This window comes from Salmo salar, chromosome 24 (genome assembly GCF_965601325.2).
Source record: "Salmo salar chromosome 24, fSalSal1, whole genome shotgun sequence".
In the NCBI taxonomy this organism is placed as follows: domain Eukaryota; kingdom Metazoa; phylum Chordata; class Actinopteri; order Salmoniformes; family Salmonidae; genus Salmo; species Salmo salar.
Window position 1 is genome coordinate 39,227,035 of NC_138314.1, and position 26,120 is coordinate 39,253,154.

Genomic DNA, 26,120 nt, shown 5'->3' on the forward strand with positions numbered 1-26,120 from the left:
TATACAGTATATAGCCTAAACAGGAAGGATATACAGTATATAGCCTAAACAGGAAGGATATAAAGTATATAGCCTAAACAGGAAGTAAATGCAGTGTATAGCCTAAACAGGAAGGATATACAGTATATAGCCTAAACAGGAAGGATATACAGTACAGTATATAGCCTAAACAGGAAGGATATACAGTATATAGCTTAAACAGGAAGTATATGCAGTATATAGCCTAAACGGGAAGGGTATACAGTATATAGCCTAAACAGGAAGTATATGCAGTATATAGCCTAAACAGGAAGGATATACAGTATATAGCCTAATCAGGAAGGATATGCAGTATATAGCCTAAACAGGAAGGATATACAGTACAGTATATAGCCTAAACAGGAAGTATATGCAGTATATAGCCTAAACAGGAAGTAAATGCAGTATATAGCCTAAACAGGAAGGGTATACAGAATATAGCCTAAACAGGAAGGATATACAGTATATAGCCTAAACAGGAAGGATATACAGTATATAGCCTAAACAGGAAGGATATACAGTATATAGCCTAAACAGGAAGGGTATACAGTATATAGCCTAAACAGGAAGGATATACAGTATATAGCCTAAACAGGAAGTATATACATTATATAGCCAAATCAGGAAGGATATGCAGTATATAGCCTAAACAGGAAGTATATACAGTATATAGACTAAACAGGAAGATATGCAATTAGAGTTAATAACTCTTCATTCTTTTTGCCACCACATAAATAACCTTCTGAATCTCGCCTCTGTTTGGACAGCATGCAACACGCCTCTTTTCCTACTCCACTGCTGGTCCAGTAGTCATCTAAATGGTCTGGAAAGGACAGGGCTGCAAGTCTGGTTCCATGTCTAACCCTGTAAGTGACATTTCAGGACGGAACCAGCTTCCTTCACACTCCATCACTCCTTATTGCAAGTAAAATCCTTCCCGTTCAGACAATCGCTCATTAATCCTAAATGATTTGGTGTAAAGCCACAAGCTAATTAAGCGTTCTCTATTCAGTATACTATATAATAGTACTAGAAGTGTTGGTGTTTTGCTGCAGTTGAAAGGGAACTCATGTTGATTCTCTCATTGTCTATTACATTTACTTTTGGCTGGCAGAAATCCCCTTTCTTTCCATGCAGATGTTTTTTGTTCACCAGAGTAAAGGGCAAATGGTTAGTGGTGTTTTATAAAGGGAAGACAGCAGCTTCCTCCTCCTGGAGATGTTATTGGACTAACTGGATATTTATCAGGAAGTCAGAGTAAACAACAACATGAAGTGAATATCAAATACATGGTTTAGCATTCCCAAATCGATTTCACTTAACTTGAACCAATTCCAATTCAAAAGCTGTTGTGTTGGAGCGATGTTGTGGAAATAGCAGTGATTATGTATTGTGCATTTGAGCCATGTTGCCCTTGGCACGTAAAGCTACACTCAATGTCTTTATTCTCTCCTCTGATTAATGTTGTGACATTTGCCTTTTCCTCACAATCCAAGGGGGCCATGGTGGAGCAGAGTTTAGAGCAGGAGGAAGTCTGCTTGGAAATCAGTATGCTCTGCTGCCCTGCACATCAACAGCCAGCACAGTCACCCAGGCCTATGTCCACACACACACACACACACACACACACACACACACACACACACACACACACACACACACACACACACCACACACACACACACACACACACACACACACACACACACACACGCGCGCGCGCACAGACATGGACGCAAGTACAAACGCGTGCACATGCACTCACGTATGCACACGTGCACACGAACCACGAAGGACATGTGCACACACACACACACACAAACCTAGGCTTCCTTTGGGAAGTGGATTGAAAGAAAAATAATCCTCTTCACTTTTTCTTCTCTTGAGAGACATTCATCAATGTGACAATGGCCATGATGTTCACAGTGGGGCTTTGCCCTTCTTCTCACTGTGTTGCTATATGCTATGTACTGGTAACTGCCAAAATAAAGGAAAACACTTGAAGCTGTTCTAGTGGTTCGTGGTGGCCCAAAGCCCTATTAAGACACTATGTTGATGTTTCCTTTATTTTGGCATTTACCTGTATGTTTGCGGCTGCTATCAGGTGCCAGTGTGCACAGTCCAGTATGGTTTGCCATCCCTTGATACATCCCTTGGTATGCAACAAGTATCTGGTCACAGATCTAAGATTTGATGTAAAATCACTTGTTATTGCCCAGCTGAGGAACATTATGAGACAAATGATTAAGCTCACTGATTAAGGCGTGATTGAATGTCAGTAGAAAGTTATTTTTTGTTTATTTAATTTAAAATTCAGGGTATTCGAACACCTTTAAAAGCACATTTGTATGTTTGAAAACTATTTGTTGATTATTCATAATATTTTGATTAATAATTTGTTGTGAATATATGGGTGAGCTCACGCCCATAAGTAAATTAATTCCATTCATATGTTTTCATTATTGGACCGTTTGAAAAGCTGATGGTTTTAGAGGTACTCTTTACCATTTAATACTGCCACAGGTAAGATATGCTTTAAAGTAACTGTCCAGTGAAAATCTCACTTTTAAAAGTTTGTATTCTGTTAACTCATATTCGTACCCAACTCATATGTAACTCATATTCAAACCCAAATAATGTGGTTGACTTGTCCTATACTTGTATTTGTGGCCAAAGCATACATTGGAGAAGAAACCCCACCTCAAACTTGTATCTCAAACAGACCATTTCAAAGTACTTGCTATTTCCTCAAAGAGGATGATGTTATCCTCCTGAGGAGGATGAGCTGGTCAATCAGCCGTCTATTCACATGAATATTTTTATTGACGTTGACACCATTCTGTTGTTGGGGTACGCCCACTCAATCTCAACACAGAAAAGCTGCTTTTTAACCTACTTAATTAACACTTTTTGTAAGAAAAACTATTTTACTCATATTGTAATTAATTATAGGTCATATTTCATAGAAATCTGGAAACACTAGACAATTACTTTAATGTGTTTTAAAGCCTCCTCCTTGAAATTTGTTTCTATGGCAACTCAGTTCCGGGGCCAAGATAAAAGAGCAAATATTATGTGTTTGCGGAGGATTGGAGACAAAGTGATTGCATTGCTGATGGTTGGGAGGGAGATGTGTCTTGTAAAAGTCCTGACGGTGTTCGCAGGGCTTTGAAGTCATTGTTTTTACCAGGCTGTCGTTTGATCATATCCCTGTAAACTCTGATATTTAATAGTAGAATGATCATTCTACTATACAACCGGTAAGACATAACACCACAATCACAGAGGGATCGATGATATATGACACCCAGAATGGCACTGCAATGGATAGCAGTTGTTTTACGGGCTCCTGACCAATTTTGCTATTTGATTATATATTTTTTTGTTGAGCTAAACTTTTGGTTGTACATAATGTTTCCGCCATCTTTTCCTATGACCGAAAAGAGCTTCTAGACATCAGAACAGCGATCACTAACCTTGATTTGGATGAAGATTTCTACTTCAACGAGTCAGAGGCTCGGGACATACTGCTCAACCTGGAACAGGCCCTAATCCCCGAGACTTGGATAAGAAGAAGGCGGAGTAAGAGAGGTCGACGTGTGGGCACCCTGACAAAACTAAGTCTGGGAGTACATAAACCGCCTCTACCCTCCGTTCTACTGACGAACTTTCAATCACTGGAAAACAACCTGGATGAGCGCCGTTCGAGACTATCCTATCAACAGGACCTGAAGAACTGTAATATCCTATGATTCTCAGAGTCATGGCTGATGAAGGACATGGATAATATACTGTACATCTAGCTGGTTTTTCTATGCATCGGCAGAACAGAAGGGAGTAGGTGTGTGTCTTTTTGTTAACAACTCTAATATTAAGGAAGTCTCAAGGTTCTGCTTGCCGGAGTTAGAATACCTCATGATAATCTCATGATAATCCATACTATTTTGAGTTTTCATCTATATTTTTTGTAGCTATCTATTTACCACCACACACCGATGCTGGCTCTAAGACCGCATTCAACGAGCTGTATAAGGCCATAAGTAAGCAAGAAAATGTTCAAAGGCGACGCTTCTAGTGGCCGGTGATTTTAATGCAGGAAAACTGAAATCTGTTTTGCCAAAATTCTACCAGCATGTCACTTGTGCAACTAGATGCAAAAAAACTCTAGATCACCTTTACTTCACACACAGAAACACAGATTTGCCCTCCATTTGGCAAATCTGACCATAACTCTAACCTATGTCATCCAAAAAGTTATACTTTTGACTCATCTGTCTATAGAACGTTCTTCAAAGAGTGTTGATAATCATCCAGGTGCTTCCAGGTGCTTTTGACAAACTTGCGTCAATGATTTGGATTGTCTGTCGAAAACCAAACACTGCATTCCACAGTAAGAACCTCATACCAACGGTCAAGCATGGTGGTGGTAGTGTGATGGTTTGGGGATGCTTTGCTGTCTCAGGACCTGGACGACTTGCCTTAATAGAAGGAACCATAAATTCTGCTCTTTATCAGAATGTCAGGCCATCTGTCTGTGAGCTGAAACTAAAGTGCAGCTGGGTCACGCAGCAAGACAATGATCCAAAACACGCAATCAAGTCTACATGAAAATGGTTAAAAACAACAAATTTGAAGTTTTGGAATGGCTTAGTCAAAGTCCAGACCTAATCTCAATAAAGATGTTGTGGCAGGACCTGCAATGAGTAGTTCATGCTTCAAAACCCACAAATGTCGCTGATTTAAAGCAGTTCTGCATGGACGAGTGGGCCAAAGCTCCTCCACAGCGATGTGAGAGACTGATCAACAACTACAGGACGTGTTTGGTTGCAATCATTGCAGCTAAAGGTGGCAGAACCAGTTATTGAGTGTAAGGGGGCAATTGCTTTTTCCCACAGGGGCATTGGGTGTTGCATAACTTTGTTAATTCAATAAATAAAATAAGTATACATTTTTGGGGGGTTGTTTGTAAACTCATATTGCTTTTATCTAATATTAGCTTATGGTTGAAGATCTGACAACATTTAATATAAAAAACTATTCAAAGATAGAGAAAATCAGAAGGGGCAAATACTTTTTCACTGCACTGTAGTGCTGTTCATTGACAACAGCTCAGCGTTCAACACCATAGTACCCTCCAAGCTCATCACCAAGCTAAGGACCCTGGGACTGAACACTTCCTTCTGCAACTGGCTCCTGGACTTCCTGATGGGCCGCCCCCAGGTGGTGAGGGTAGGCAACATTGGGGCCCCTCAGAGGTGTGTGCTTAGCTCCCTCCTGTACTCCATGTTCACCCATGACTGTGTGGCCGCACACAACTCCAATACCATCATTAAGTTTGCTGACAACACAATGGTGGTAGGCCTATTCACCGATAACAATGAGGCAGCCTATAGAGAGGAGTTCAGAGACCTGCCAGTGTGGTTCGTGGACTACAGGAAACGGAGGGCTGAGCACGCCCCCATTCACATTGATGGGGCTGTATTGGAGGGTGGGTCGAGGGCTTCAAGTTCCTCAGTGTCCACATCACAAAGGATCTATCATGGTCCATACACACCAACGCAGTGATGAAGAGGGCACGACCACACCTGTTCCCCCTCAGGAGACTGAAAAGATTTGGCATGGGCCCTCAGATCCTCAAAAGGTTATACAGCACTTGATATTTCTTAACTGCTTGGATTCCGAATGGCCCAGTACATCACAGTACATCACAGTTGGTGATGTACTGTATTGTTGGGAAGGGCCTGAAAGTAAGCGTTTCACTGTTAGTCTACATCATTTGTTAATGAAGTATGTGATTAATAACATTTGATTTGACTGATATTGTTGCAAGGTATAGGCCTATGCCTGTGGCTCTCAAAGGGATAGGTATTCTATTCTTTGTTCTGTTTTTAGGTCTTAGTAGCATTGTGGAAAATGTTTCTTTAGATTCACCCTAAACCACGAGCCTCACCAGTAATATAATCTTAATAGATGAAGGAATGCGTCTTGTATTTTAACATTTGTTGCCACTCTGTGTTTTTGTTGGTCTTTTCTCATTGATATTGCACGGCATTTAATAACATTTACTCCATAAGAAAGTAAAAGCAAGTAAAACAAGACAAGTAAAACAAGACAACGCACCAAACAATTCTACAGTCACTTGATGTGTTTAAGGTAGTTAAGTGCACCCTACAGTCACAGGGTATGAAGCATCAACAGTCAGGTGGACTTCAGGTACAAAAAGGTGGCATCAATTTATAGGTGCAGAAAATGAGTGTCTATAACTTTCATGAAATCGGTAACTTGCTAGTAACAGATAACATTCATATACTGAAACTCACTTATAATACCTACAGTGGTAGCAATACATGGTTACAACATCTACAGAAGAGACAGGAATGCCAATGGGGGTGGTGTTGCTCTTTATATTCAGAATCATATTCCTGTAAAGCTTAGAGAGGATCGCATGTCAAATGTTGTTGAAGTAATATGGCTACAGGTTCACCTGCCTCACCTAAAACCTATTCTTGTGGGAAGTTGCTATAGACCACCAAGTGTTAACAGTCAGTATCTGGATAATATGTGTGAAATGCTTGATAATGTATTTGATATCAAAAGAGAGGTATATTTTCTGGGTGACCTAAATATTGACTGGCTTTCATCAAGCTGTCCACTCAAGAAAAAGCTTCAAATTGTAACCAGTGCCTGCAACCTGGTTCAGGTTATCAGTCAACCTACCAGGGTTTTTTCAAACCAGCACAGGAATGAAATCGTCAACATGTGTTGCTCACATCTTTACTAATGCTGCAGAAATCTGCTTTAAAGCAGCATCCACATCCATCGGATGTAGTGATCATAATATAGTAGCCATATAGTTGCCATATCTAGGAAAACCAAAGTTCCAAAGGCTGGGCCTAATATAGTGTATAGGAGATCATACAAGAGGTTTTGTAGTGATTCATATTTATTTATTTATTTTTATATAACTAGGCAAGTCAGTTAAGAACAAATTGTTATTTACAATGACGGCCTACCCCGGCCAAATTGTGCACCGCCCTATGGGACTCCCAATCATGGCCGGTTGTGATACAGTCTGGAATCGAACCAGGGTCTGTAGTGATGCCTCTAGCACACAGATGCAGTGCCTTGGACCGCTGCGCCACTCGGGAGCCCCGATGTTGAAGATGTAAAGAATATTTGCTGGTCTGTGCTGTGTAATGAGGATCAACCAGACGCTGCACTTGACGCATTTATTACATTGCTTATTCCAATTACTAATAAGCACGCACTCATTAAGGAAATGACTGTAAAACTGTTAAATCCCCATGGATTGATGAGGATTTGAAAAATTGTATGTTTGAGAGGGATGAGGCAAAAGGTATAGCATATAAGTCTGGCTGCACAGCCCATTGGCAAAGGTACTGTAAATTGAGAAAGCATGTGACTAAACTAAACAAAAAGAATAAACTACACTATGAAACAAAGCGAAATTGATATAAAGTGATAACAGAAAAAGCTTTGGAACATGTTAAATGACATTTTGGGCAAAAAGGCAAACAGAGCTCCATCATTCATTGAATCAGATGGCTCATTCATCACAAAACTCACTGATATTGCCAACTACTTTCATGATGTTTTCATTGGCAAGATTAGCAAACTTAGACATGAGATGCCAAGAACAAATTCTGAACATGCATAACTGACTTAATTATGAAAGACAAGCGTTATAATTTTGAATTCTGTAAAGTGAGTGTGGAAGAGGTGAAAAAATATTGTTGTCTGTCAACAATGACAAGCCATCTGGGTCTGACAACTTGGATGGAAAATGACTTTGGATGATAGCAAACTATATTGCCATTCTCTTCAATCTAAGCCTACAGAAAAGTGTGTGCCCTCAGGCCTGGAGGGAAGCAAAAGTCATTCCTCTACCCAAGAATAGCAAAGCACCCTTTACTGTCTGAAACAGCCGACCAATCAGCTTGTTACCAACCCTTAGTAAACTTTTGGAGAAAAACATTATTTTACCACATGCTATTTCACAATAAACAGATGAACAACATACTTTCAACATGCTTATAGGGAAGGGCATTGAACACGCACAACACTTACACAAATGACTGATGATTGGCTGAAAGAAAATTATAATAAGAAGATTGTGGGAGTTGTTTTGTTAGACTTCAGTGCAGCTTTTAACATTATCAATCATAATGTGCTGCTGGAAAAACATATGTGTTATAGCTTTACCTCCCCTGCTATATCGTGGATCGAGAGTTGCCTGTCTAGCAGAACACAGAGGGTGGTCTTTAATGGAAGCCTCTCCAACATAATCCAGGTAGTGTCAGACATTCCCCAGGGCAGCACTCTAGGCCCCTTACTTTTTTCAATCTTTACTAATGACCTGCCACTGGCGCTGAGTGAAGCCTGTGTGTCTATGTATGCTAATGACTCAACACTATACATATCAGCTACCAAAGCGAGTGAAATCACTGCAACACTTAACAAAGATCTGCAGTCAGTTTCAGAATGGGTGTCAAGAAATAAGCTAGTCATAAATATTAAAAAAGTTAAAAGATTGTATTTGGGACAAATCATTCACTAAACCCTAAACCTCAACTAAATATTTTATTGAATAATGTGGACATTGAGCAAGTTGAGGAGACTAAACTGCTTAGTCATAAAAATATTGATGCAATGGTAGCTAAGATGGGGAGAGGTATGTCAATAACATAGCACTGCTCTGCTTTCTTGACTTTGCTATCAACAAAACAAGTCACACAGACCCTATTTCGGTCGCACTTGGACTACTGCCCAGTCATATCATGAAGTGCCACAAAGAGGGACATTACAGCAAATTACAGCTGGCTCAGAACAGAGCAGCACGGCTGGCCCGTAAATGTACACCAAGAGGTAACATCAATAAAATACATGTCAATCTCTCCTGGCTCAAAGAAGAGGAGACATTGACTGCGTCACTATTTGCGTTTGTGAGAGGTATTGACGTGTTGAAAGCACCGAGCTGTCTGTTTAAACAACTAGCACACAGCTCAGACACCCATGCATATCCCACAAGACATGCCACCAGAGGACTATTCACAGTCCCCAAGTGCATAACAAACTATGGGAAGCACACAGTACTTTATAGAGCAGGGGTGGGCAATTCCAGTCCTAGGGGGATTGATTGGTGTCACAGTTTTGCCCCAGCCCCAGCTAACACACCTGACTCCAATAATCACCTAATTATGATCTTCAGTTTAGAATGTAATTTGATTCATCAGCTGTGTTTGGTAGGGATGGAGAAGAAGTGTGACACCAACCAGGCCCCCGAGGACTGGAGCTGCCCACCCCTGACATAGAGCCATGACTACATTGAACATTACTCCACATCAAGTAACTCATGCAAACAGTACAATCAGGTTTAAAATAAAACAGATCAAACTCCACACACACAGGCACACACACATACGCACACACATGATAACACATGGAATCTACACACAAGTACATTGTATTATTGTTATATTGCTGTATTATGGATTTTGTATTGGTAGAGTGGTGTGTAATAATGTGTTGTATTGTAGATATGGTAGAGTAGTGTGTAATAATGTATTGTATTGTAGATATGTAGTGGTAGAGTAGTGTGTAATAATGTATTGTATTGTAGATATGTAGTGGTAGAGTAGTGTGTAATAATGTGTTGTATTGTAGATATGTAGTGGTAGAGTAGTGTGTAATAATGTGTTGTATTGTAGATATGTAGTGGTAGAGTAGTGTGTAATAATGTGTTGTATTGTAGATATGGTAGAGTAGTGTGTAATAATGTGTTGTATTGTAGATATGTAGTGGTAGAGTAGTGTATAATAATGTGTTGTATTGTAGATATGGTAGAGTAGTGTGTAATAATGTGTTGTATTGTAGATATGGTAGAGTAGTGTGTAATAATGTGTTGTATTGTAGATATGGTAGAGTAGTGTGTAATAATGTGTTGTATTGTAGATATGGTAGAGTAGTGTGTAATAATGTGTTGTATTGTATATATGTTGTGGTAGAGTAGTGAGTAATAATGTGTTGTATTGTAGATATGTAGTGGTAGAGTAGTGTGTAATAATGTGTTGAATTGTAGATATGGTAGAGTAGTGTGTAATAATGTGTTGTATTGTATATATGTTGTGGTAGAGTAGTGTGTAATAATGTGTTGTATTGTAGATATGTAGTCGTAGAGTAGTGTGTAATAATGTGTTGTATTGTAGATATGTAGTGGTAGAGTAGTGTGTAATAATGTGTTGTATTGTAGATATGGTAGAGTAGTGTGTAATAATGTGTTGTATTGTAGATATGTAGTGGTAGAGTAGTGTGTAATAATGTGTTGTATTGTAGATATGTAGTGGTAGAGTAGTGTGTAATAATGTGTTGTATTGTAGATATGTAGTGGTAGAGTAGTGTGTAATAATGTATTGTATTGTAGATATGTAGTGGTAGAGTAGTGTGTAATAATGTGTGGTATTGTAGATATGGTAGAGTAGTGTGTAATAATGTGTTGTATTGTAGATATGTAGTGGTAGAGTAGTGTGTAATAATGTGTTGTATTGTAGATATGGTAGAGTAGTGTGTAATAATGTGTTGTATTGTAGATATGGTAGAGTAGTGTGTAATAATGTGTTGTATTGTAGATATGTAGTGGTAGACTAGTGTGTAATAATGTGTTGTATTGTAGATATGTAGTGGTAGAGTAGTGTGTAATAATGTGTTGTATTGTAGATATGTAGTGGTAGAGTAGTGTGTAATAATGTATTGTATTGTAGATATGTAGTGGTAGAGTAGTGTGTAATAATGTGTTGTATTGTAGATATGTAGTGGTAGAGTAGTGTGTAATAATGTGTTGTATTGTAGATATGTAGTGGTAGAGTAGTGTGTAATAATGTGTTGTATTGTAGATATGTAGTGGTAGAGTAGTGTATAATAATGTGTTGTATTGTAGATATGGTAGAGTAGTGTGTAATAATGTGTTGTATTGTAGATATCTAGTGGTAGAGTAGTGTGTAATAATGTGTTGTATTGTAGATATGTAGTGGTAGAGTAGTGTGTAATAATGTGTTGTATTGTAGATATGGTAGAGTAGTGTGTAATAATGTGTTGTATTGTAGATATGGTAGAGTAGTGTGTAATAATGTGTTGTATTGTAGATATGGTAGAGTAGTGTGTAGTAATGTGTTGTATTGTAGATATGTAGTGGTAGAGTAGTGTGTAATAATGTGTTGTATTGTAGATATGTAGTGGTAGAGTAGTGTGTAATGATGTGTTGTATTGTAGATATGGTAGAGTAGTGTGTAATAATGTGTTGTATTGTAGATATGTAGTGGTAGAGTAGTGTGTAATAATGTGTTGAATTGTAGATATGTAGTGGTAGAGTAGTGTGTAATAATGTGTTGTATTGTAGATATGGTAGAGTAGTGTATAATAATGTATTGTATTGTAGATATGTAGTGGTAGAGTAGTGTGTAATAATGTGTTGTATTGTAGCTATGGTAGAGTAGTGTGTAATAATGTGTTGTATTGTAGAGATGTAGTGGTAGAGTAGTGTGTAATAATGTGTTGTATTGTAGATATGGTAGAGTAGTGTGTAATAATGTGTTGTATTGTAGATATGTAGTGGTAGAGTAGTGTGTAATAATGTGTTGTATTGTAGATATGGTAGAGTAGTGTGTAATAATGTGTTGTATTGTAGATATGGTAGAGTAGTGTGTAATAATGTGTTGTATTGTAGATATGTAGTGGTAGAGTAGTGTGTAATAATGTGTTGTGTGATGTGTACTGTTGTGTACTGTTTTATTTTGTGATGTAATCGCCTTAATCTTGTTTGGACCCCAGGAAGAGTAGCTGCTGCCTGTGAGGAACTAATGGCAGACCGTAGTAAATACAAATACAAATACAAGGACTGACTTTGTCCCTCAATGTGTTTTAGAGTTCATAATGGATGTTACCTGTGTTGCTGTAATTTCTGTTTCAATGGTCGATGTAGTTTCCCACAGTCCTAGCACCATTTACTTGATCATGTGATAGGTCAGCGAAGAGTGTGAACAAATATCACACTGACCTGCACTCGGCCTCAAAATGTGAGCGTAGCTCCAAATTGGTCAGTTTACTGTATGAATCACCAATCCGTATCATACAAACCATCTATTTCTAAATGAGGACTATTTGCTGGTCAGGAAAATGCATTTAGCATTGCTTCAGTGAGCAGTTTTAAACAGTTACTTGCTGCAGGCAACAACCAGAGAGGAAATGCATGGCCAGAAGAAGATATATATATATATATATATATATATATATATATACACTGCTCAAAAAAATTAAGGGAACACTAAAATAACACATCCTAGATCTGAATGAATGAAATAATCTTATTAAATACTTTTATCTTTCCATAGTTGAATGTGCTGACAACAAAATCACACAAAAATAATCAATGGAAATCCAATTTATCAACCCATGGCGGTCTGGATTTGGAGTCACACTCAAAATTAAAGTGGAAAACCACACTACAGGCTGATCCAACTTTGATGTAATGTCCTTAAAACAAGTCAAAATGAGGCTCAGTAGTGTGTGTGGCCTCCACGTGCCTGTATGACCTCCCTACAACGCCTGGGCATGCTCCTGATGAGGTGGCGGATGGTCTCCTGAGGGATCTCCTCCCAGATCTGGACTAAAGCATCCGCCAACTCCTGGACAGTCTGTGGTGCAACGTGGCGTTGGTGGATGGAGCGAGACATGATGTCCCAGATGTGCTCAATTGGATTCAGGTCTGGGGAACAGGCGGGCCAGTCCATAGCATCAATGCCTTCCTCTTGCAGGAACTGCTGACACACTCCAGCCACATGAGGTCTAGGATTGTCTTGCATTAGGAAGAACCCAGGGCCAACCGCACCAGCATATGGTCTCACAAGGGGTCTGAGGATCTCATCTCGGTACCTAATGGCAGTCAGGCTACCTCTGGTGAGCACATGGATGGCTGTGCGGCCCCCCAAAGAAATGCCACCCCACACCATGACTGACCCACCGCCAAACCGGTCATGCTGGAGGATGTTGCAGGCAGCAGAACGTTCTCCACGGCGTCTCCAGACTGTCACGTCTGTCACATGTGCTCAGTGTGAACCTGCTTTCATCTGTGAAGAGCACAGGGCACCAGTGGTGAATTTGCCAATCTTGGTGTTCTCTGGCAAATGCCAAACGTCCTGCACGGTGTTGGGCTGTAAGCACAACCCCCACCTGTGGACGTTGGGCCCTCATACCACCCTCATGGAGTCTGTTTCTGACCGTTTGAGCAGACACATGCACATTTGTGGCCTGCTGGAGGTCATTTTGCAGGGCTCTGGCAGTGCTCCTCCTGCTCCTCCTTGCACAAAGGCGGAGGTAGCGGTCCTGCTGCTGGGTTGTTGCCCTCCTACGGCCTCCTCCACGTCTCCTGATGTACTGGCCTGTCTCCTGGTAGCGCCTCCATGCTCTGGACACTACGCTGACAGACACAGCAAACCTTCTTGCCACAGCTCGCATTGATGTGCCATCCTGGATGAGCTGCACTACCTGAGCCACTTGTGTGGGTTGTAGACTCCGTCTCATGCTACCACTAGAGTGAAAGCACCGCCAGCATTCAAAAGTGACCAAAACATCAGCCAGGAAGCATAGGAACTGAGAAGTGGTCTGTGGTTACCACCTGCAGAACCACTCCTTTATTGGGGGTGTCTTGCTAATTGCCTATAATTTCCACCTGTTGTCTATTCCATTTGCGCAACTGCATGTGAAATTTATTGTCAATCAGTGTTGCTTCCTAAGTGGACAGTATATATATAGTATATATATATTTATATATATATATATATATATATATATAAAAGCTGCAGGTGGTAATCTGCTGGATTTATTCGGATTCCTGCACCATGTAGGTGGGTTGTTTCCTGTATTGTATACATCCATTGACTCTGGCATACCTTCCTTTTCCTCTCAACGTTAACAGTGAAGAGGCGACCCCGGGATACTGGCCTTCTAGGCAGAGTTGCAAAGAAAAAGCCATATCTCAGGCTGGCCAATAAAAAGAAAAGATTAAGATGAGCAAAAGAACACAGGACAGAGGAACTCTGTCTAGAAGGCCAGCATCCCGGGGTCGCCTCTTCACTGTTGACGTTGTGACTGGTGTTTTGCGGGTACTATTTAATGAAGCTGCCAGTTTAGGACTTGTGAGGCATCTGTTTCTCAAACTAGACACTCTAATGTACTTGTCCTCTTGCTCAGTTGTGCACCGAGGCCTCCCACTCCTCTTTCTATTCTGGTTAGAGCCAGTTTGCGCTGTTCTGTGAAGGGAGTAATACACAGCTTTGTACGAGATCTTCCGTTTCTTGGTAATTTCTCGCATGGAATAGCCTTCATTTCTCAGAACAAAAATAGACTGACGTGTTTCAGAAGAAAGTTATTTGTTTCTGGCCATTTTGAGCCTGTAATTGAACCCACAAATGCTGATGCTCCAGACTCAACTAGTCTAAAGAAGGCCAGTTTTATTGCTTCTTTAATCAGAAGAAACGTTTTCAGCTGTGCTAACATAATTGCAAAAGGATTTTCTAATAATCAATTAGCCTTTTAAAATGATCAACTTGGATTAGCTAACACAACGTTCCATTGTAACACAGGAGTGATGGTTGCTGATAATGGGCCTCTGTACGGCTATGTAGATATTCAGATATTTCCAGCTACAATAGTAATTTACAACAAAACAAGGACATTTCTAAGTGACTCCAAACTTTTGAATGGTAGTGTATATTGGTTCCATTGATTTCTATTGGTTCTTTTGATTTCTATTGGTTCTATTGGTTCTTTTGATTTCTATTGGTTCTATTGGTTCTTTTGATTTCTGTTGGTTCTTTTGATTTCTATTGGTTATTTTGGTTCTTTTGATTTCTATTGGTTCTTTTGATTTCTATTGGTTCTATTGGTTCTTTTGATTTCTATTGGTTCTATTGGTTCTTTTGATTTCTATTGGTTCTATTGGTTCTTTTGATTTCTATTGGTTCCATTGATTTCTATTGGTTCTTTTGATTTCTATTGGTTCTATTGGTTCTTTTGATTTCTATTGGTTCTATTGATTTCTATTGGTTCTATTGGTTCTATTGATTTCTATTGGTTCTATTGGTTCTATTGATTTCTATTGGTTCTATTGGTTCTATTGATTTCTATTGATTGTAGTTGCATATACAGTATGAGACCTAAGAGGCTCGCTTGATTCTTTCCTTAGTCACGATGATCACTTATCATTGTCGTTCCTCCCGCTTTCCTTCTTTCTCTCTCCTTCTCTCTTTGTACCCCCTGTCTCTCTCCTTCTCTCGCTCTCTCCTTCTCCCCCTCTCTCTCCATAGGGGCCATCTTTGATGAGTCTGCCAGGAAGGATGACGAGGTGTTCCGCATGGCCGTGGCGGACCTCAACCTCAACAACGAGATCCTGGAGACTGAGAAGATCACCATCTCTGTGGAGTTTGTGGATGGGAACAACCCTTTCCAGGCAGTCCAGGAAGGTAAGGACTTAACCTGCCCTCACCCTCACTCTCACCTCACCCTCACCCCTGAGGTGCCTTATTGCTATTATAAACTGGTTACCAATGTTATTAGAGCAGTAAAAATATTTTTGGGGCCATACCACGGCTGTCAGCCAATCAGCATTGAGGGCTCGAACCACCCAGTTTATAATAGGTTTTAAAGGTGTCCCCCAGAAAACAAAGATATGATTTCGCATTGGAAATATTTTGTAATGTTCGTTGAAGATTTAAGCACCTGAAAAGGGAGTCTATTGAATTCCACTGTACTTTACCGGTTATATGGTCAATCACCGTTGATATGCACTGTAGTATTCTGAATACTATCAGCTTTAATTAAAAGGGTCACCATTTTGGCTGATATCCTTCCAATATTTCTCAAAATATGTTTTAATACTATTATTACCCAAAACGCTATTAAGCTGGTATCATCGATGGCATTTGTATTCGGCGATATCTGCTAAAACATGCAGAGGTGTGGAGATACCTGCTAAAACATGCAGAGGTGTGGAGATACCTACTAAAACATGCAGAGGTGTGGCGATACCTACTAAAACATGCAGAGGTGTGGAGATACCTGCTAAAACATGCAGAGATGTGGAGATACCTACTAAAACATGCAGAGGTGTGGAGATACCTGCTAAAACATGCAGAGATGTGGAGATACCTGCAAAAACATGCAGAGGTGTGGAGATACCTGCTAAAACATGCAGAGGCATGTGGCACAAAATATAAATTAACGCCTCTCTAGAATGATATCATGATTTCATTGACCGATAATTTCTCCATTAGTTCATTACCCAATAGTTTATTTACCCAATATATTACTGGGAGCTTATAGCGTGTATAAATTATGACTCTCATTATTCCTACTCCATAGCCTAGAGTTTACTCGCTGTTAGTCTCCACTTCTACTAGCCAGCTCTTGCTTTTTACTAAACAAATAATATTACACACATAAAAACCTGTGTTCTACTGAACTGACCTCAGCTAAAAGAGACATATTTCCCAGAGTTTAAAATAGATCCCTTCCTTTACAACTGACATAAAACCACTGACGTAACAAGCTCCTAGCATCGTGTGATGTTGTCGTCGGTAATAACTCAACTCTTTTAGATCCCTAGCCTGGGAAATATGAACTCAAGGTGAAGTCTAGCTGGAACATGTTTACCTAATGGACACTAGTTATTTGTGGAGGGTGCCAGGTGTGCAGTGTATTGCCATCTAAGAGCCTAGTAGTTACTACTGCTGCTTTGGTTCAAGCCTCTCTGGGGCATCTGTACCTAAGATGCTCTATCGTCTTTGAAGTAGTGATATTACTGAATACATGATGTGTTCTGGCTCAGACTGGATGGTGATATTACTGAATACATGACATGTGTTCTGGGGTCAGACTGGATGGTGATATTACTGAATACATGACATGTGTTCTGGCTCAGACTGGATGGTGATATTACTGAATACATGACGTGTTCTGGCTCAGACTGGATGGTGATATTACTGAATACATGACGTGTTCTGGCTCAGACTGGATGGTGATATTACTGAATACATGACATGTGTTCTGGCTCAGACTGGATGGTGATATTACTGAATACATGACGTGTTCTGGCTCAGACTGGATGGTGATATTACTGAATACATGACATGTGTTCTGGGGTCAGACTGGATGGTGATATTACTGAATACATGACATGTGTTCTGGCTCAGACTGGATGGTGATATTACTGAATACATGACGTGTTCTGGCTCAGACTGGATGGTGATATTACTGAATACATGACGTGTTCTGGCTCAGACTGGATGGTGATATTACTGAATACATGACGTGTTCTGGCTCAGACTGGATGGTGATATTACTGAATACATGACATGTGTTCTGGGGTCAGACTGGATGGTGATATTACTGAATACATGATGTGTTCTGGCTCAGACTGGATGGTGATATTACTGAATACATGACGTGTTCTGGCTCAGACTGGATGGTGATATTACTGAATACATGACATGTGTTCTGGCTCAGACTGGATGGTGATATTACTGAATACATGACATGTGTTCTGGGGTCAGACTGGATGGTGATATTTCTGAATACATGACGTGTTCTGGCTCAGACTGGATGGTGATATTACTGAATACATGACATGTGTTCTGGCTCAGACTGGATGGTGATATTACTGAATACATGACATGTGTTCTGGCTCAGACTGGATGGTGATATTACTGAATACATGACATATTCTGGCTCAGACTGGATGGTGATATTACTGAATACATGACATGTGTTCTGGCTCAGACTGGATGGTGATATTACTGAATACATGACATATTCTGGCTCAGACTGGATGGTGATATTACTGAATACATGACATGTGTTCTGGGGTCAGACTGGATGGTGATATTACTGAATACATGACGTGTTCTGGCTCAGACTGGATGGTGATATTACTGAATACATGACGTGTTCTGGCTCAGACTGGATGGTGATATTACTGAATACATGACATGTGTTCTGGGGTCAGACTGGATGGTGATATTACTGAATACATGACATGTGTTCTGGGGTCAGACTGGATGGTGATATTACTGAATACATGACGCGTTCTGGCTCAGACTGGATGGTGATATTACTGAATACATGATGTGTTCTGGCTCAGACTGGATGGTGATATTACTGAATACATGATGTGTTCTGGCTCAGACTGGATGGTGATATTACTGAATACATGATGTGTTCTGGCTCAGACTGGATGGTGATATTACTGAATACATGACATGTGTTCTGGCTCAGACTGGATGGTGATATTACTGAATACATGACATGTGTTCTGGCTCAGACTGGATGGTGATATTACTGAATACATGACGTGTTCTGGCTCAGACTGGATGGTGATATTACTGAATACATGATGTGTTCTGGCTCAGACTGGATGGTGATATTACTGAATACATGACATGTGTTCTGGCTCAGACTGGATGGTGATATTACTGAATACATGACGTGTTCTGGCTCAGACTGGATGGTGATATTACTGAATACATGATGTGTTCTGGCTCAGACTGGATGGTGATATTACTGAATACATGACATGTGTTCTGGTGTCAGACTGGATGGTGATATTACTGAATACATGACATGTGTTCTGGGGTCAGACTGGATGGTGATATTACTGAATACATGACGTGTTCTGGCTCAGACTGGATGGTGATATTACTGAATACATGATGTGTTCTGGCTCAGACTGGATGGTGATATTACTGAATACATGACATGTGTTCTGGCTCAGACTGGATGGTGATATTACTGAATACATGACGTGTTCTGGCTCAGACTGGATGGTGATATTACTGAATACATGACATGTGTTCTGGGGTCAGACTGGATGGTGATATTACTGAATACATGACGTGTTCTGGCTCAGACTGGATGGTGATATTACTGAATACATGACGTGTTCTGGCTCAGACTGGATGGTGATATTACTGAATACATGACATGTGTTCTGGCTCAGACTGGATGGTGATATTACTGAATACATGACATGTGTTCTGGCTCAGACTGGATGGTGATATTACTGAATACATGACGTGTTCTGGCTCAGACTGGATGGTGATATTACTGAATACATGACGTGTTCTGGCTCAGACTGGATGGTGATATTACTGAATACATGACATGTGTTCTGGCTCAGACTGGATGGTGATATTACTGAATACATGACATGTGTTCTGGCTCAGACTGGATGGTGATATTACTGAATACATGACATATTCTGGCTCAGACTGGATGGTGATATTACTGAATACATGACATGTGTTCTGGCTCAGACTGGATGGTGATATTACTGAATACATGACGTGTTCTGGCTCAGACTGGATGGTGATATTACTGAATACATGATGTGTTCTGGCTCAGACTGGATGGTGATATTACTGAATACATGACATGTGTTCTGGCTCAGACTGGATGGTGATATTACTGAATACATGACGTGTTCTGGCTCAGACTGGATGGTGATATTTCTGAATACATGACATGTGTTCTGGCTCAGACTGGATGGTGATATTACTGAATACATGACATGTGTTCTGGGGTCAGACTGGATGGTGATATTACTGAATACATGACGTGTTCTGGCTCAGACTGGATGGTGATATTACTGAATACATGACATGTGTTCTGGGGTCAGACTGGATGGTGATATTACTGAATACATGACATGTGTTCTGGGGTCAGACTGGATGGTGATATTACTGAATACATGACATGTGTTCTGGCTCAGACTGGATGGTGATATTACTGAATACATGACGTGTTCTGGCTCAGACTGGATGGTGATATTACTGAATACATGACGTGTTCTGGCTCAGACTGGATGGTGATATTACTGAATACATGACATGTGTTCTGGCTCAGACTGGATGGTGATATTACTGAATACATGATGTGTTCTGGCTCAGACTGGATGGTGATATTACTGAATACATGACATGTGTTCTGGCTCAGACTGGATGGTGATATTACTGAATACATGACGTGTTCTGGCTCAGACTGGATGGTGATATTACTGAATACATGACGTGTTCTGGCTCAGACTGGATGGTGATATTACTGAATACATGACATGTGTTCTGGGCTCAGACTGGATGGTGATATTACTGAATACATGACATGTGTTCTGGCTCAGACTGGATGGTGATATTACTGAATACATGACGTGTTCTGGCTCAGACTGGATGGTGATATTACTGAATACATGACATGTGTTCTGGTGTCAGACTGGATGGTGATATTTCTGAATACATGACATGTGTTCTGGGGTCAGACTGGATGGTGATATTTCTGAATACATGACATGTGTTCTGGGGTCAGACTGGATGGTGATATTACTGAATACATGACATGTGTTCTGGGGTCAGACTGGATGGTGATATTACTGAATACATGACATGTGTTCTGGGGTCAGACTGGATGGTGATATTACTGAATACATGACATGTGTTCTGGGGTCAGACTGGATGGTGATATTTCTGAATACATGACATGTGTTCTGGGGTCAGACTGGATGGTGATATTACTGAATACATGACATGTGTTCTGGCTCAGACTGGATGGTGATATTACTGAATACATGATGTGTTCTGGGGTCAGACTGGATGGTGATATTTCTGAATACATGACATGTGTTCTGGGGTCAGACTGGATGGTGATATTTCTGAATACATTACATGTGTTCTGGGGTCAGCTCCTTATCATAAACTACTGGAAGGATCTTCTATGTCTTCCATTGTATCAAAACTTCTGTTATTCTGTTGCTCTTCGTACAACATTAACAAAGCACAATTTGCTTTTGCTAATTAAAAAAAGGCTTCATAAAACACCTTTCTTGTTGTCGCGTGATATGTTATTATGTGGATTGATATATTACTAGAAGGCACCTCTTCGTGCAGATGCACTGATGTGAAAATAACTTATTACAGGGCTGCTTTTAATTTAGAATTCAGAGCTGACAAGGTAAACATCTGAATGCGTCAGTAATTTGTATTTCCTGCAACTTTCTGTCTGCTGTGTGTGTGTGTGTGTGTGTGTGTGTGTGTGGTACGCTTCTAGCACTGTAGCCTTTAGGGAAGATGCTATTGAAAACAGTGGACTGGTAGATGGAAAGGCTTTCCCAAAAACCTTCTTCATTAAATGTTAACTACAAAGTAGCTTATGCCTACCTGGCAGAATGATATCATGATTAATCTAGTGGGTATTTGTTTTGCAAACTCTACCATCACGTGTGCTATAAAAACACCGTAAACAACAGCCTCTTGCTTGGTGTGCACTTTAATTAAAGGGTAACTACACCAAAAATCCATATTTCTCAGATTTTTCCAAGACCTCAAAAGTGGTCTCCTCATGTGGTTTAAGCATTGTTGTAGACTTTTTTTGTTTTGTTGTTTTTCTCAACCAAAAAAAAGTTGAGTGAAAACCTGAAAGAATATGAAACTTGGAAAAACAAAACAGAGAAAAATGGAAATGATTTTATAGCATCCTGTATGGTTGTGGTGTGTGTATGGTGTGTGTGTGTCTGTGTGGTGTATGTGTTGTGTGTGTTTGAGTGTATTTGTGTTTGTTTGAGTGTATTTGTGTGTGTCTGTGTTCATGTGTGTGTGTACATTGTGTGTGTGTGTTTTATGCATGTGTGTGTTTGTGTGTGTGTATAATGGAAGTAGCTAGGTGTCTGCAAACTCAACAGGCATGTTAGCCTGACAACAGGCCCCTGAACCCCCATCCCATGATTGCCATGCTTTAACATGTACAGCATGATCGCACTTTGTTTTGTCTACAAGGAGACTCCCACAGGCTCCAACCATTACTGTACACATTAAGGCCAAGAACCACCCATTACTGTCCACACTGCAATAAAAGATGGCGCCATACCATACTGGATGGCCACCATTTTGCAAGCTCCAACCCAACTTTGTTATTTTGTGTTTCTTTTGTATTTAAAAAAATAATAATCTCAATGTAGCCGCTATAATTTCTTACAACCAGCAAGAACTTTTGAACATCAGATCGACAGTTACTTACCTCAATTCCAGCTTCAACTTCGACTTCGACTCATCTGCCCTGGACGTCAGGAAACGCTGACGTTACAGAAGCAAGCGAGAAGGGATCCTGGTTAGTTTAAGGCGAAGGGAGAACCAGCCACCTCTTCCCTCCATTCTACTGGCCATTGGACATTCACTTGATAATACGAAGGATGACCTCCAATCGTGGATTTGCTACCAATGGGACTTTCTGAAACATCTCGGACAAGATACCCCGCATGACTATCCAACTTGATGGATTCTCCATTCACTGTGCCGACAGGACAGTGGAGCCGGGAATTCGAGGGGGAGAGGGGTTTGCCTCTTCATCAACAACAACTGGTATGCTGACTTGAGCACTGTGGAACTGTTGGCCCATTGTTCACCCGTCTTGGAATACCTGATGGTCAAACGCCGACCCTTTTACCTCCTGAGGGAGTTTTCAGCTGTTATCGTGACTATTTTATACATTGCACCTCAGACAAGAAAAATAACAAGCTGGCACTTAACAAACTGTACAAGGCTATAACCATACAGGAAAACTTACATCCAGGGGCTGCTTTTCTAGTTGCCAGTGATTTTAATTCTGTGTCATTATGACACGTGATGCCCAACTTCCATCAACACGTCTCCCTCGCCACTAGGGGCGATAAAGTACAAGATCACTGTTATTCTACCCACAAGCAAGCATACAAGACCCTCCCTCGTTCTGCTTCCTGTTTACGAGCAGAAGCTCAAAGAGGAATTACCTGTGACTCACTTGAGATATGGTCTCTAGATTCAGAGATTATGCTACAGGACTGCGTTGCTAGCGCTGATTAGAATATGTTTCGGTACTTAGCCAATAACATCGACTAGCTAACCACCTCCTTCACCGGCTTCATTAAAAAATGTATCAGCACGTTGTCCGCACAGATAGGGTTTGCTGCTTCACCAATCAAAAGCCTTGGATTAATACAGAGGTTGCCGCTAAACTAAAGGATAGGGCTACCGCACACAGGGCTACCGCACACAGGGCTACCGCACACAGGGCTACCACACACAGGGCTACCACACACAGGGCTACCACAGACAACCCTGAGGCTACGGCTGAGGACAGGAACAAGTACAAGAAGAACCATTATGACCTCTGCAGACTCATCAAACGAGAAAAGGGACAATATAGGAATAAGGTGGAATCATACTACATAGGCTCCGACGCCCACCGCATGTGGCAGGGGCTACAGTCTATTAAAGATTACAAAGGAAGACCCAGCCGTGATCTGCCCAACGATGCTGCTCTACCAGACAAACTCAATGTATTTTATGCACACTTTGACAATAACAACATTGTGCCGGGTGTGAAGGCCTTCCTTTCACACCGCCTGATATAGAGTTCCTGGATGGCAGGGTCACTGACCCAGAAGATTGGGTGATCTCACTCTCCAAGGCCGACGTGTGTAAAGTCTTTAATCAGGGTCAATACCCGCAAGGCTGCAGGGCCCGATGGTATTCCAGGGAGCGTTCTCATAGCATTCGCTGAAAAGCTCGCAGTTATATTCACTGTTATTTTTAACCTCTCCTTGTTCCAGTTTGTATTCCCCACATGTTTTAAGATGACCACCATCATTCCTGTTCCCAAGAACTCTAAGGTTTCATGACTCTATGACTACCGTCCTGTAGCACCCACAATAATATTTTATTATGATTTTTGTTGGGGTGTAATTTTTACCCCCCTTTTCTCCCCAATTTTGTGATTATGATCTTGTCTCATCGCTACAACTAACCAACGGGCTCGGGAGAGGCGAAGGACGAGTCATGCGTCCTCTGAAACATGACCCGCCAAACCGTGCTTCTTAACACCTGCCCACTTAACCTGAAAGCCAGCTGCACCAATGTGTCAGAGGAAAGACCATTCAACTGATGACCGAGGTCAGCCTGCAGGCGCCCTTATCACCACAAGGAGTCGCTATAGCACGATGAGTCAAGTAAAGCCCCCCGGCCAAACCCTCCCCTAACCCAGACACTGGGCCAATTGTGCACTGCCCTATGGGACTTCCGGTCACAGCCGATAATGACACAGCTTGGGATCGAACCCCAGACTATAGTGATGCCACAATACTGCGATGCAGTACCTTAGACCTCTGCGCCAATTGGGAGACCAAGAACTCACATATGTAATTATGAAGTGCTTTGAGAGGCTGGTTATGGCAGACATCAACTCCATCATCCCAGACACCCTAGACCCACTCCAATTTGCATACCGCCACAACAGATCCATAGATGACGCATCTCAATGGCACTCCACACTGCTCTCACCCACCTAGATAAAAGGAACCTACGCTATGTATACAAAAGTATGTGGACACACGTTCAAATTAGTGGATTCGGCTATTTCAGCCACATCCGTTGCTGACAGGTGTTTAATATCGAGCACACAGCCATGCAATCGCCATAAAAGAACATTGGCAGTAGAATGGCCTTACTGAAGAGCTCAGTGACTTTCAACGTGGCACCGTCATAGGGTGCCACCTTTTCAACAAGTCAGTTTGTCAAACACCCACTCACATACAATCATCATATATACGCTGCTGCTACTCTGTTTATCATATATCTTGAAGCCTAGTCACCTTACCACTATACATATCTACCTCTACCTCCTCCAGTATCCTGCACATTGTAAATATGGTATAGTATATCCTTATCTACTGTATAGTGTTCTTCTCATTTCTTTGTTTTATATCTTGTGTGTATTTGTTCTACCTTGTTATTTTTTATATTACATTGTTATTGATTACTACATTGTTTTTTAGTTTTTTTTATTTCACCTTTATTTAACCAGGTAGGCCAGTTGAGAACAAGCTCTCATTTACAACTGCGACCTGGTCAAGATAAAGCAAAGCAGTGAGACACAAACAACAACAGAGAGTTACACATGGAATATACAAACGCACAGTCAATAACACAATAGGAAAGTCTATATACAGTGTATGCAAATTAAGTAAGATTAGGGAGGTAAGGCAATTAATAGGCCATAGTGGCGAAATAATTACAATTTAGCAATTAAACACTGGAGTGATAGATGTGCAGAAGAGGAATGTGCAAGTAGAGATACTGGGGTGCAAAGGAGCAAAAAAAAATAATAACAATATGGGAATGAGGTAGTTGGGTGGGCTATTTACAGATGGGCTATGTACAGGTGCAGTGGTCTGTAAGCTGCTCTGACAGCTGATGTTTAAAGTTAGTGAGGGAGATATGAGTCTCCAGCTTCAGTGATTTTTTCAGTTCGTTCCAGTCATTGGCAGCAGAGAACTGGAAGGGAAGGCGGCCAAATGAGGAATGGCTTTGGGGGTGACCAGTGAAATATACCTGCTGGAGTGCGTGCTACGGGTGGGTGCTGCTATGGTGACCAGTGAGCTGAGATAAGGCGGGGCTTTACCTAGCAAAGACTTATAGATGACCTGGAGCCAGTGGGTTTGGCTACGAATATGAAACAAGGGCCAGCCAACGAGAGAGTACAGGTCGCGGTGGTGGGTAGTATATGGGGCTTTGGTGACAAAACAGATGGAACTATAATAGACTGCATCCAATTTGCTGAGTAGAGTGTTGGAGGCTATTTTGTAAATGACATCGCCGAAGTCAAGGATCGGTAGGATAGTCAGTTTTACGAGGGTATGTTTGGCAGCATGAGTAAAGGATGCTTTGTTGCGAAATAGGAAGCCGATTCTAGCCGATTTTAATTTTGGATTGGAGATGCTTAATGTGAGTCTGGAAGGAGAGTTTACAGTCTAATCAGACACCTAGGTATTTGTAGTTGTCCACATATTCTAAGTCAGAACTGTGCAGAGTAGTGATGCTAGATGGGCAGGTGCAGGCAGAGATCGGTTGAAGAGCATGCATTTAGTTTTACTTGCATTTAAGAGCAGTTGGAGGCCACGGAAGGAGTGTTGTATGGCATTGAAGCTCGTCTGGAGGTTTGTTAACACGGTGTCCAAA

General features: G+C 41.0%; 1 protein-coding gene across 2 annotated transcripts in view; it reads left to right on the plus strand.

Moving 5' to 3' along the window:
• LOC106585836 (glutamate receptor ionotropic, delta-2) overlaps positions 1–26,120 on the plus strand; it is a 623,881-nt gene that overhangs the window by 62,436 nt on the left and 535,325 nt on the right. For both annotated transcript variants that reach the window (XR_001324086.3, XM_014172508.3), the window contains exon 2: positions 15,396–15,551. Coding sequence is in view for 1 of the 2 variants with exons in the window: in XM_014172508.3 (XP_014027983.1) it covers positions 15,396–15,551 (156 nt within the window). In the remaining variant the exon portion in view is untranslated. The remainder of the gene's footprint in view (positions 1–15,395; positions 15,552–26,120) is intronic.